This window comes from Ornithorhynchus anatinus, chromosome 1 (assembly GCF_004115215.2).
Source record: "Ornithorhynchus anatinus isolate Pmale09 chromosome 1, mOrnAna1.pri.v4, whole genome shotgun sequence".
In the NCBI taxonomy this organism is placed as follows: Eukaryota; Metazoa; Chordata; class Mammalia; order Monotremata; family Ornithorhynchidae; genus Ornithorhynchus; species Ornithorhynchus anatinus.
Window position 1 is genome coordinate 98872772 of NC_041728.1, and position 12786 is coordinate 98885557.

The 12786-nt window shown below is 50.1% G+C and overlaps 1 protein-coding gene across 5 annotated transcripts in view; it reads right to left on the minus strand.

Annotated features, from left to right (window-relative positions):
* The window catches only part of CFAP61 (cilia and flagella associated protein 61), a 315110-nt gene that overhangs the window by 262221 nt on the left and 40103 nt on the right, over positions 1–12786 (minus strand). For all 5 annotated transcript variants that reach the window (XM_029072415.2, XM_029072412.2, XM_029072401.2 and 2 more), the window contains exon 7: positions 4802–4934. In XM_029072415.2, the coding sequence (XP_028928248.1) occupies positions 4802–4934 (133 nt within the window). The remainder of the gene's footprint in view (positions 1–4801; positions 4935–12786) is intronic.

Sequence of the window (12786 nt, forward strand, 5' to 3'; positions counted from 1 at the left end):
ATTCTCAGCGGGGAAAATTGGCATCTATCTGGGTTCGCATGGAGGTGTCTTTCCAATCCACCACTGTACTGGTGAGCCTAAACCGCCACGGCCCGAAATACCTTCCTGCCGGCTTCATACCGAGCAGCAAGCGCGCGGCAGGGATCTATTATCGATCGGACCGTGGTCAGAAATGTGCTATCACGCTGATGGTTTGTTAGGTTTACCGGCTAATTTCAGTGGTGGAGATCGCCCATTCGAATGAAAATGAGGAAAATCTCTGGCTACCACGGTCACCGATCTAGGTTTCTCCAAGTCAACCACATGTTATGCCCCCCTTTGAAGATGGGCGTTGATATTTCAAAGAATGCCAGGATGACTTAGAACATAGGCGTACCCACGGGTGTGGGGAGAGGAGGACGGTTAATGCACGTGGGTCACCCCCGGCGCTTAGAACAGTGCTTGACCCACAGTAAGCGCTTAATACCTTTATTATTATTATTTGTCACGGCACAGAGTCACCTCTTCGCATCAGTTTTCCCAACCATTCTTTCGTGAGCCGGTACGGTCATATAATCTATTCCAATCACTTCCTTCACCTACGTATTTATAAGTATAGGTTGAGCGCGTGGGTTTTTTTTTCTAGTCCATCTCCATCCATTCATTCAATAGTATTTATTGAGCGCTTATTACGTGCGGAGCACTGGACTAAGCGCTCGGAACGGACAAATCGGTAACGGATAGAGCCGGTCCCCGCCCTCGGACGGGCTCACGGTCTAATCGGGGGAGACGGACAGACGAGGACAATGGCGATAAATAGAATCGAGGGGATGTACATCTCATTAAAACAATAGCAATAAATAGAATCAAGGGGATGTACATCGCATTAACAAAATAAATAATCTTCCTTATTAGACTGTAAGCTCTTGAAGACAGAGGCCATGTCTATTCTTTTAAATATACCCTTGACATCTAGGTTAAGAGCCCCAGGTGTAGGCTTCCAGGCTGTCCATCCCCTCGCCCCCTCCTACCTCTCCTCCCTTCTCTCTTTCCACCGCCCACCCCGCACGCTCCGCTCCTCCGTCGCCCACCTCCTCGCCGTCCCCCGTTCTCGCCCGTCCCGCCGTCGACCCCCGGGCCGCGTCCTCCCGCGGTCCCGGGACGCCCTCCCTCCTCACCTCCGCCAATCTGATTCTCTTCCCCTCTTCGAATCCCTACTTAGAGCTCACCTCCTCCGAGAGGCCTTCCCGGACTGAGCTCCCCTTTTCCCTCCGCTCCCTCTACCCCCCCTTCACCTCTCCGCAGCTTAACCCTCTTCTCCCCCCTTTCCCTCCGCTCCTCCCCCTCTCCCGTCCCACCCCCTCGGCACCGTACTCGGCCGCTCGACTGTCTATATCTTCGTCACCCTATTTATTTTGTTCAATGGGATGTACATCACCCTGATTCTATTAATTTGCCATTGTTTTAATGAGATGTTCTCCCCCTCGACTCTACCGCCATTGTTCTCGTCCGCCCGTCTCCCCCGATTAGACCGTAAGCCCGTCAGTGGGCGGGGACCGTCTCTATCTGTCGCCGATTTGTCCATCCCAAGCGCTTAGTCCAGTGCTCTGCACATAGTAAGCGCTCAATAAATACTATTGAATGAATGAATGAACCTGATTGACGCATGTTTACCCCAGAGCTTAGAACAGTGCTCGACCCATAGTAAGCGCTTAACAAATACCATCATAATAATAATAAGCAGCGTGGCTCAGTGGAAAGAGCACGGGCTTTGGAGTCAGAGGTCATGGGCTCGATTCCCAGCTCGGCCACTTGTCAGCTGCGTGACTGTGGGCGAGTCACTCAACTTCTCGGTGCCTCAGTGACCTCATCTGTAAAATGGGGATGAAGACCGTGAGCCCCACGTGGGACGACCTGATTCCCCTGTGTCTACCCCAGCGCTTAGAACGGTGCTCGGCACATAGCGAGCGCTTAACGAATACCAACATTATTAATAATAGCTTATAAAAATCCTTTGTTTATGCCAAGCCTCAAAAAATATTTTCCTTCATTGACGGGAAGAATTTGAGAGCATCTTAAAGACTTGTACTATTCGGGATGATTGCCACAGGGTATTTTCACTCCCTGAGTTTATAGGGGACTCAATTCCATGTCTCCAGCAGTGGGAAAACCCCGATTGGGAACTACTCTGTCTGAACCACACATTCTGGACACGTTCACTGGTGGCTTTAGCCACCCCGCCACCTCATGAAGGGGCCTGGAAGCCGCGCGGCTCAGTGGAGAGAGCCCAGGCTTGGGAGTCGGAGGTCGTGTGTTCTAATCCCGACTCCGCCACTTGTCAGCTGTGTGACTTAGGGCGAGTCACTTCACTTCGCGGTGCCTCAGTTCCCTCGTCTGTAAAATGGGATTAATAATAATGTTGCCATTCGTTAAGCGCTTGCTATGTGCGGAGCTACAGGGGAATCGGGTTGTCCCACGTGGGGGCTCACAGTCTTCATCCCCATTTTACAGACGAAGTAACTGAGGCACCGAGAAGCGAAGTGACTCGCCCACAGTCACACAGCTGAGAAGTGGCATAGCCGGGATTCGAACCCATGACCTCTGCCTCCCAAGCCCCGGCCTCTTTCCACTGAGCCACGCTGCTTCTCTGTCTGATTAAGACTGAGTAAGGCTGTGAGCCCCACGTGGGACCACCTGATGACCTTGTATTACCCCGGGGCTTAGAACAGTGTTTGGCCCATAGTAAGCTCTTAACAAATACCATTATCACTATCATTATGATTATTATTATCATCTCAGCCACAGATTCTGGTCTGGAGTGGCAGTGCAGTGTTTCCTGCCGGGAAGACCTCTCTTCTGAGTCTTACAGTCCATTAGGGGCTTAAACGGCTCACCAACTCTTTCAGGCCACTAAGGAGCCATTTGGTAAATTTTTAGATGGACCATAAAATTTAAAGGAACGACTAGGATGCGGCCTAGCCTGGTGGAAACAGCTCCGGCCCAGGAACCAGGAGACCACGGGAAAATCACTTCACCTCTCCGTGCTGCTGTCTCTTCCTCCGATCTCTCCCCGCTTCTTAGACCGTGAGCCCCATGTGGGACAGCGACTGTGTCAGGTCTGATAGGTGAATCTACTTCGGGGTTCGACATAGTAATAATAATAATAATGTTGGTATTTGTTAAGCGCTTACTATGTTCAGAGTACCGTTTTTAGCGCTGGGGTGGACCCGGGGGAATCAGGTTGTCCCACGCGGGGCTCCCGGTCTTAATCCCCATTTTCCAGATGTGCTAACTGAGGCCCGGAGAAGTGAAGTGACTTGCCCACAGCCACACAGCTGACAGGTGGCAGGGCCGGGAGTCGAACTCATGACCCCTGACTGCGAAGCCCAGGCAACGCGTGGAATCTGAGACAATTCTAGAATTTTTAATGCAATTTCTGGGACACGTCCCGGCAACCGGACCTGGCCGAGCTAAGCCAGGATAAACGAGGGCTCTCCACGCTGTAGTAGATGTAAGCTAAATTGTTTTCTACCCAAGTATCCCAAGAGAGGAACTGTTCCTGGTCAAGCACCTAGTTGATTAGGACCGAGGATATCCCTTGGGCTCCGTAAACCATCTAGCTCGACGCTAGTCACACCAGAATACGCCCAACTCCCAAGTTCTGTAAAGCACATTTAGAGTACCTCTTAAGGCACTCAAAAAATTAAATGCACATTGTATAAAGAAATCAAACTTCATAGCAAGTTGTTACATCTCCACCGCTTCCAAATGAACGCGAAACATTCTTGGAGACAAAACTCTAATCTGTGGTGACTTTTCCATAATCCTCTATACGCTTTTCAGTGAAATCGTCCTTATGCCACAGGAGAAGCGTTTGATTTAAACAAGAACGCGATTACTCCATTAGCAACAGTACATTCTTCAGGCTCGTCTTATCCCTATCAACTCCGTCGTACTATACTCTCCCAAGCACTTCGCACAGTGTTCTGCACCCAGTTAATGCTCAAATACTATTGACGATACCTTCCTACAGCTTTCCAAATAATGATATTTTCCTCGTAAAATAGACACAGAATTCTTGCTTCCAAATTTGGGTTTCATCCCCTGGCCTCCATTTACTCTCAAACATTGCTAAAGACTAATCTCTTAAAGCGACCGATAAATAATCGTATTTATTAATAATGTTGGCATTTGTTAAGCGCTCACCATGTGCAAAACACCGTTCTAAGCGCTGGGATAGATACGGGGTCATCGGGTTGTCCCACGTGGGGCTCCCAGTCTTCATCCCCATTTTACAAATGAAGTAACTGAGGCCCAGAGAAGTGAAGTGACTCGCCCACAGTCACACAGCTGGGAAGTGGCAGAGCCGGGATTCGACCCCACGACCGCTGACTCCCAAGCCCGGGCTCTTTCCACTGAGCCACGCTGCTTCCCCATTTATTGAGCACTCACTGTGTGCCGAGCACTGTACTGAGCGCTTGGCAGAGTATAATCTAACAATAAACAGCCACAGGACAGTTCATCCACTCAAAAGTCTACAGAGACGGTTTGGAGGAGGGCATCGCTTTTTTAAAATGATTTCTTCGCCCCAAATAATAATAACGATAACGCTATTTGTTAAGCGCTTGCTATGTGCCGGACACTGTACTAAGCGCTTCAAGGAGTCTCCTGTTCCAGTGGTGCCCTCCTGTACTCGAACAAGCCGGGAGGCCACCGTTTGCTGAGCTCTAATCACCTCCCCCTGCTCCTGGGCCTCGTTTCAGTCGTATTCCTACCACGGCCCAGCGAACCCCGAACAGGCTACAGACAAACGGACACTGACCTCACACACGACTGTGTGGTTTTCTTCATCCTGCGAGGCTATAAGTTCGGCGAGGAAGTACTCTCCGTAGATTTCCTGCAGAGTGGTGTCACGGAGCAGGAAGATAGGCATAAGATCATCATAATCTTCCAACCTGGAAAGTAGAGCCACATGCGGGATTCGGCGTAACCTTTCCCCGCCTCCCCCTCGGAGCAGGGCCGGGTAAGAATCGGTGGCCGGGGACGTCCTCGGGCGGGAACGCGCACGGAGCACTTGACAGAGGAGAACGGAAACGTTTTCTAGTTAGTTCTGGCGGCGGGAAGGAGCCCAGACTCCGTGTGAAGTCTACAGATGACAAAGATCCCTTAGAGACTGAGATCTTCTGGGAAGAACCGGCCGTCGACTGATGGGACTCATTGGAGCTGGGCCAATCTTACGATTTAAAATGGCACTTCTAAGTGCTCACTATGCGCCAAGGACCGAGGTAGATAGAAGGTTATGAGTTCCGAAGCGATCCCTCGCCTAATTTGGGCTGCCCGTCTATCTTAACCCCATTTTCGGATGAGGAAACGGAGGCCCAGAGAGGTTAGTAAGTTGCTCGAGGTTGTAGAATAGGCCAGTGGGGGAAACTGAGATTCAAACCAGTCCCAAGCTTTTTCCTCTAGGCCATTCTGTGGCAGAAGCCCCCCAAAGTGCACATCTTTCGTCGCTCTCAATCCCCTCGTCCCCCCTGTTTTTCCTCTCTTGTGCGTGCTACTTGTCACCTGTGTGACTGTGGGCAAGTCACTTCACTTCTCGGTGCCTCAGTTCCCTCATCTGTAAAATGGGGATGAAGACTGTGAGCCCCACGTGGGACGACCTGATTCCCCTGTGTCTACCCCGGCGCTTAGAACGGTGCTCGGCACATAGTAAGCGCTTAATAAATACCAACATTATTATGTTAAAATGGCAGATAGGAATGCACGATCTGGAAGGAGAGTTTCAGTTAGGGAATGTCTCTGGGACAAGGTTGGGGCTTCTTTGGAAGGCTTTGAAAATGGGGAGGGTTGTGGATTGGTGGATTCGAGAAAGAGCAGGGGAGTTCTAGCTGCGGGGAAAGATGTGCCAATAGGTTGGAGATCGACCATCTCAAGAGATGTACGGCTAGGAATTTTGCTAAGGAGGGAGAGGAGAGCTAAGGGTAGAGCGGGAGTAGAGATTGGCGAGGTAAGGAGATTATACTGGGTGGAGCTGATGGTTATGAATTTCTGTTGAATGCAGAGAGAAATGGAGAGCCTCTGGAGATGTTTGAGGAGGGGATAATAATAATAATGTTGGTATTTGTTAAGCGCTTACTATGTGCAGAGCACTGTTCTAAGTGCTGGGGGGATACAAGGTGATCAGGTCGTCCCACGTGGGGCTCACGGTTTTAATCCCCATTGTACAGATGGGGTAACTGAGGCCCAGAGAAGTGAAACGACTTGCCTGAAGTCACACGGCTGGCAAGCGGCGGAGCCGGGATTCAAACTCATGACCTCTGACTCTTGACCCGGGCTCTTGCCACTGAGCCACGCCGCTTCTCTAATCTAGGGGATGATTGAGAAGCAGCACAGCCTGGTGGAAAGAGCACAGTCCTGGGAAACACAGGACCTGGGTTCGAACTCTGCCTGTCTGCTCTATGAACTCGACAGGTCGCTTCACTTCCCCGTGCCTCAGTTCTCTCGTCGGCTTCAAGATGGGGATTCGATACCCGTTCTCTCTTCGACTTAGACCGTCAGCCCCGTGTGGGGCGTTGGCTCAGTGGAAAGAGCCCGGGCTTGGGAGTCAGAGGTCATGGGTTCGAATCCCGGCTCCGCCGCTTGTCAACTGTGTGACTGTGGGCGGGTCACTTCACTTCTCTGGGCCTCAGTTCCCTCATCTGTAAAATGGGGAGTAACGGCGAGCCTCCCGGGGGACAACCTGATGATCCTGTATCTCCCCCAGTGCTTAGAACAGTGCTCTGCACATAGTAAGTGCTTAACAAATACCAACATTATTATTCTCACTGATCTCCCTGCCTCTAGACTCTTCCAGACCCCCTTAGTCTAAACCATACGCCGGAGCAGGATCCTTCTTCACGAAGCACTACCGAGCACACATCTCTCCACTCTTACAAACCCTCCACTGGCTTCCTGAGTCCCTCAACATCGAGGAAAAATCCCTCACGAACAGACTTCGAGGTTCCCCGACCTGCCCCACCTTATGCGTCTGCTCTCTTCGCCTACTTTCCCTCCACCACCCACTCTCTTTCCTCCTCCTAAACGGAGTTTCTTACAGTATCCCACTTTCAACTCTCCTCTTCCCTCAGAATGTTCACCTGGCTTGGAATTCTTTCCCTCCCCACACCCCTCAGACCCTTGCCCTCTCCAGCCCACCGAGTCTTCCCCGATTAATTACCAGCATTTCAAGTCCCATATAAACAATCAGCCATCCCTAGCACTTAGGAACTTATTTATAAGCCATCCGATTCTATCTATCGCGATCACGTTGTCTTGTTTTTGTTTTGTTCTGTTCCACTCTGCCGTCCGTCTCCCCCCGATTAGACTGCGAGCCCGTCATTGGGCAGAGATGTTCTCTATCTGCTGCCGAATTGTACATTCAAGCGCTCAGTCCAGTGCTCTGCACATAGTAAGCGCTCAATAAATACAATTGAATGAATGAATGAACTTAGGCACATACATTTATTCAGTTGTATATTCAATCATTTAGTTTACTCTCTTTATAAATACTTTTATTCGCCCTCTCCCCCGTTAGAGTGTAAACTCCTCAGGGGCAGGGAATGTGTCATTTCTTAGTTTTGAACTTCCCATGAGTTTAGTACAGTCCATTACACTCTGAGGGTGTTCACTAAATGCTATGATTACAACTGATTATGGTGCAATCAGTAATATTTATTTGGTACCTGAAACACGCAGGCCACCGTACTACATAAAGCAGCGTGGCCTGATGGATAGAGGACGGGCCTGGAAGTCAGAAGGACCTGGGTTCCGATCCCGGCTCCGCCACGTGACTGCTGCGTGACCCTGGGCAAGTCGCTTCACTTCTCTGTGTCTCGGTTACCTCATCTGCAATATAGCGGGTAAGACTGTGAGCCCCGCGTGGGACAGGGACCGTGTCCAACCCGATTCGCTTGTATCTACCCTAGCCCTTACTGTAGTGCCTTGCACATAGTAAGCACTGAATAGATACCCCAATTATAATAATAATAATAATGATAATGTTGGTATTTGTTAAGCGCTTACTATGCGCCGAGCACTGTTCTAAGCGCTGGGGGAGATACAGAGTCATCAGGTTGTCCCACGTGAAGCTCACAGTTAATCCCCATTTTACAGACGAGGGAACCGAGGCCGAGAGAAGTGAAGTGACTCGCCCACAGTCACACAGCTGACAAGTGGCAGAGCCGGGATTCGAACAAATGACCTCTGACTCCCAAGCCCGGGCTCTTTCCACGGAGCCACGCTGCTTCCCCAGTATTATTATCGTTATTATTAAAAGATTGAGAAGCGTCAAAGAAAGGCACGATGTGATGAGTGCTTGAACCAGGGTGACTCAAGGGAGTTTGGGTCGAGAAGAAGTAGAGGATCAGTGAAATGTCTCCCCAGCGAGATTATGAGATCCTTGAGAGCAGAGATTGGGTTCACCTACTCTACGGCGATATACCGTCCGTTGGAACAACGCCCGCGCGCAGTAAGTGCTCGATAAAAGGCTGATATTTTTGAGGAAGAATCAATAGGATTTAACAGTTGACTGGATGCGTGAGGAGTAGAGGAGGACACCAAGGCAGTGGGCTCGAGGTAGATTCGAGTGCTTTCCATAAAGAGGTGATAGCTGGAATCCTGTAAGTGGATTCATTCGATCGTATTTATTGAGCGCTTACTAGGTGCAGAGCCCTGTGCTAAGCGCTTAGGAGCTTCCCAAGAGAAGGGGTACAGGGCAGGACGAGTAAAGGTCCTAGAAGAGATCTTAGAGGACGGTCCCAGTTAAAGAGGTAGGAGAGTGGTGAAAGAGGTAGGATGAGAGCCTGTAGTGCAACGTATTTCTAAATCTAAGGTCAAAGAGACAGACAGAGGGAAGCGGACAGAGGGAGGGGATGCCGATAAGGGGAGACGTGCCGTTGCTTAGAAGCAGCACGGCCTAGCGGACAGAGCACAGGCCTGGAAAGTCAGAAGGACCTAGGTTTGAACCCCAGCTCCACCGCTTGTCTGCTGTATGACCCTGAACAAGTCACTTAATTCTCTGTGCCTCGGTTCCTTCATCTGTAAAACGGGGATTAAGACCGCGGGCCCCACGTGGGACAGGGACCGTAACACCCCGACTATCTGGTATCTGCTCCAGCACTTGGTACGGTGCCCGGCACACGACAGGCGCCTAACGGATAACTTTATAAAAATATATCCCTCAGCTCTTCCCACGTTCTTGCCCCTTGACCTCGCCTTCTTCTCCTCCAGGCTGTGGGGGATTAACATTGGGATTGGAGAAGCAGCGTGGCTCAGTGGAAAGAGCACGGGCTTTGGAGTCAGGGCTCATGAGTTCGAATCCCAGCTCTGCCACTTGTCGGCCGTGTGACTGTGGGCGAGTCGCTTCGCCTCTCTGGGCCTCAGTTCCCTCATCTGTAAAACGGGGATTAAGACCGTGAGCCCCACGTGGGACGACCTGATTCCCCTGTGTCTACCCCAGCGCTTAGAACGGTGCTCGGCACCTGGTAAGCGCTTAACAAATACCAACATTATTATTATTATTAAAATGGCTCTCGCTGCCATTTTAAATGTGGAGGACTTCTGGGCTTTAAGGCTAAGCGTCGAGGGTGCACCCTCACTGACCTCAGAGCAAACTCGCTTCCTCAGAAGCGGTGGCCTCAGGGAGCAGCTGCAATAGCGGCCACCGGAGCCACGCGGAAATCCTACGGGCCGGCACCTGGTTACAGAGGCAACATTCGGATCTAGGCAGCTAAACTGTAGGCTCACTGTGGGCGGCGAATGTGTCTGTTTATTGTTTCATTGTACCCTCCCAAGTGCTTAGTGCACATAGCAAGTGGTTAACAAATACCAGGTATTTTTTGATACTTACCCACCCCCTCAGCACTTAAGACGCTGGTCTTCTATTTATTTTACTGTCTCCTCATCTAGACTTAAGCTCCTTGGGGCCAGGAATCATGTCTACCAACATTTTTCTAAAGCACTTAATTCAGTACTCTGTACCCGGGAAGCACTCAGTAAATACCATTGATTGGTCGCTGGATACTTGGTTCTGCTGCCTGGATCCTTGTTCCAGAAAACCATTCAGGCCACTTCTCCCCCCTCCTCAGAAACCTCCAATCGTGGCCTATCCATCTCCTCATTCGTCGGAAACCCCTTACAGTCGGTTTTAAGCCTCTCCGTCAGCTCTCCTCTTCCTACCGTACCTGGCTACTCTCCTACTACAACCCAGCCCACACGCTTCACTCCTCTAACTCCAACTTATTCCAAGCTAAGCTAAATGCTTGGGAACGTACACTACGACAGAGTGGGCAGACACGTTCCCCGCCCACGACAAAACCTAAAGCGTCGCCTCCGCGCCCTGATCATTTTACCCGATTTAAAGTACGGCTATTCTGTAACTCAAACCCAAGTCAGCTACGAACCGCTATTCCCACTGACGCGAAGTACTCCATAACGTTAGCCTAGCGGGATAAACGCCGACAACAGAGGAACCCCGGAGACGGCACCGGCTTACGATCTGCGAAGTCTGGAGTCTCGTCAGGTGATGCTCTGCGGGGCAAGGGCTCCGGGGTTTGAAGAGAAACAAAGCCGACACCTCGCTGCGATTTTAAAAGCCTGATCTGCGGATCCTAATCCCAACTGGAAAGAAGAGAAACTTGCCCCGATGTGCAGATTCTTTTGGGTCACTAATGATTTGCAATGTTGCGTCAACCTCAGTCGCTAATTTTGATGCATGACATCATTCTCACGAACTCTCAAAAATTCCAGCTCCAAAATAACAGAACACTAGACCCAAGAGAAACAAGTCATCGGGCACACCTTAAAGATTCATATTTTCACTTTGAGGGAAAGGAAAACTCCTTCTTATTCTGTAATTCTTAAGCACCTGCAACAGGGCTATTCCCAAAAAAGGGCTCAAGAATCATATTGCAATAATGATGATGACAGATGTGTTTAAATTTGACAATCAACTATTTAAGGCATTAAAGATGCTTGAAACAAATTATTTTTAAACCAAGCACTAGACGACGGGTCTACCGTCTCTGTCTTATCGTATTCTCTCAAGTGCTTAGTACAGTGCTCTGCACATAAATTTGACAGTCAACTATTTCAAGGCATTAAAGACGCTTGAAACAAATTATTTTTAAACCAAGCACTAGGCAACGGGTCTACCATCTCTGTCGTATTCTCTCAAGTGCGTAGTACAGTGCTCCGCACACACTGAGCGCTCAATAAATACCGTCGATCGAAAGATTGATCATACACTACTAATGAGGTCGCCATCGCTCAGCTATCCAAAATTTTAGTGAAGACTCAGAAAATCTGGTTGAGCAAAATCGCCAGCTACATCCTGTGAATAATCAGAATGGGTCAACTTGGGGAAAACCTGTTCCTCGCCCACCCGGGCCTACTCCAAACATAGCCACACTGTCGTTTCACAAGAGAATAAGAATCAATCGCTGGTATTTATTGAGTGCTTACTTGGTGCAGAGCCCTGCGCTTAGCATTTGGGAGAGAACAGCAGAACAGAATTGGTAGACGCATTCCCTGACCACAACAGGTTTACAGCCTAAGAAGAATAAGAATAATAATAATGTTGGTATTTGTTAAGCCCTTACTAAGTGCCGAGCACCGTTCTAAGCGCTGGGGTAGACACAGGGGAATCAGGTTGTCCCACGTGGGGCTCACAGTCTTCACCCCCATTTTACAGATGAGGTCACTGAGGCACCGAGGAGTGAAGCGACTTGCCCAAAGTCACAAAGCCGACAAGTGGCCGAGCCGGGATTCGAACCCATGACCTCTGACTCCAAAGCCCGTGCTCTTTCCACTGAGCCACGCTGCTTCTCAAGAAGACACCCTGAACTTCTTCGGGACTAGAGAACTTAAGTTTGGAAAGTGGATCCTCCATTACCTCTCCCCGTCCCTTCCTCCCTGCATCTCTCCCTGCTTTAGACGCAGCTCGAGCGAAAGGTAAGGAGGAAGTGATGGCACTGGAGAACATCGAACACCGAAACAGGGGTCGAACGGGGCACGCGGTGTCACACGACGGTGCCAATCGATGGTACTTATTGATCCCTGACTCTGTGCAGAGCGCTGGACTGAGAGCTTGGGAGAGCACAACACAGCAGAGTTAGAGGACACCACCCGTGCCATTTTGCGGAAGTACGTGGAGATGATCTGAACCCACAGTGGTATTTCCAGGAGGGCTCCTGACTGCCCACTTTTTACTTCAGAACCACTGGGTTTCTTCTCAGGCCTTTCATTCATTTTACCCTATTTATTGAGCGCTTACTGGGTGCAGAGCAGCACTCGGCACGGGATGTGGCTGGCGATTTTGCTCAACCGGATTTTCTGAGTCTTTACTAAAATTTTGGATAGCGGAGTCATGGCGACCTCATTAGCAGTGTATGATCAATCTATCGATCGACGGTATTTATTGAGCGCTCAATGTGTGCAGGGCACTGTACTATGCACTTGAGAGATAGAACAATTAACAGACACATTCCCTGCCCACAAGGAGCTTACCGTCTAGAGCGGGGAAGACAGACATTAATGGAAATAAATACATCACGGATACGTACGTAAGTGTGGCGGGGTGAATAAAAGAAGGAAGGCAGGGCGATGCAGAAGGGAGTGGGAAAAGAGGACAGGTGGGCTTTGTCAGAGAAGGCCTCTTAGAGGAAATGTGCCTTCAATCAAGTTTTGAAAGGGTGGGGGGGAGTCAGCGTCTGTCAGACATGAGGAGGGAGGGCACTGCAGGCCAGAGGCAGGATGTGGGCGAAATGTCCC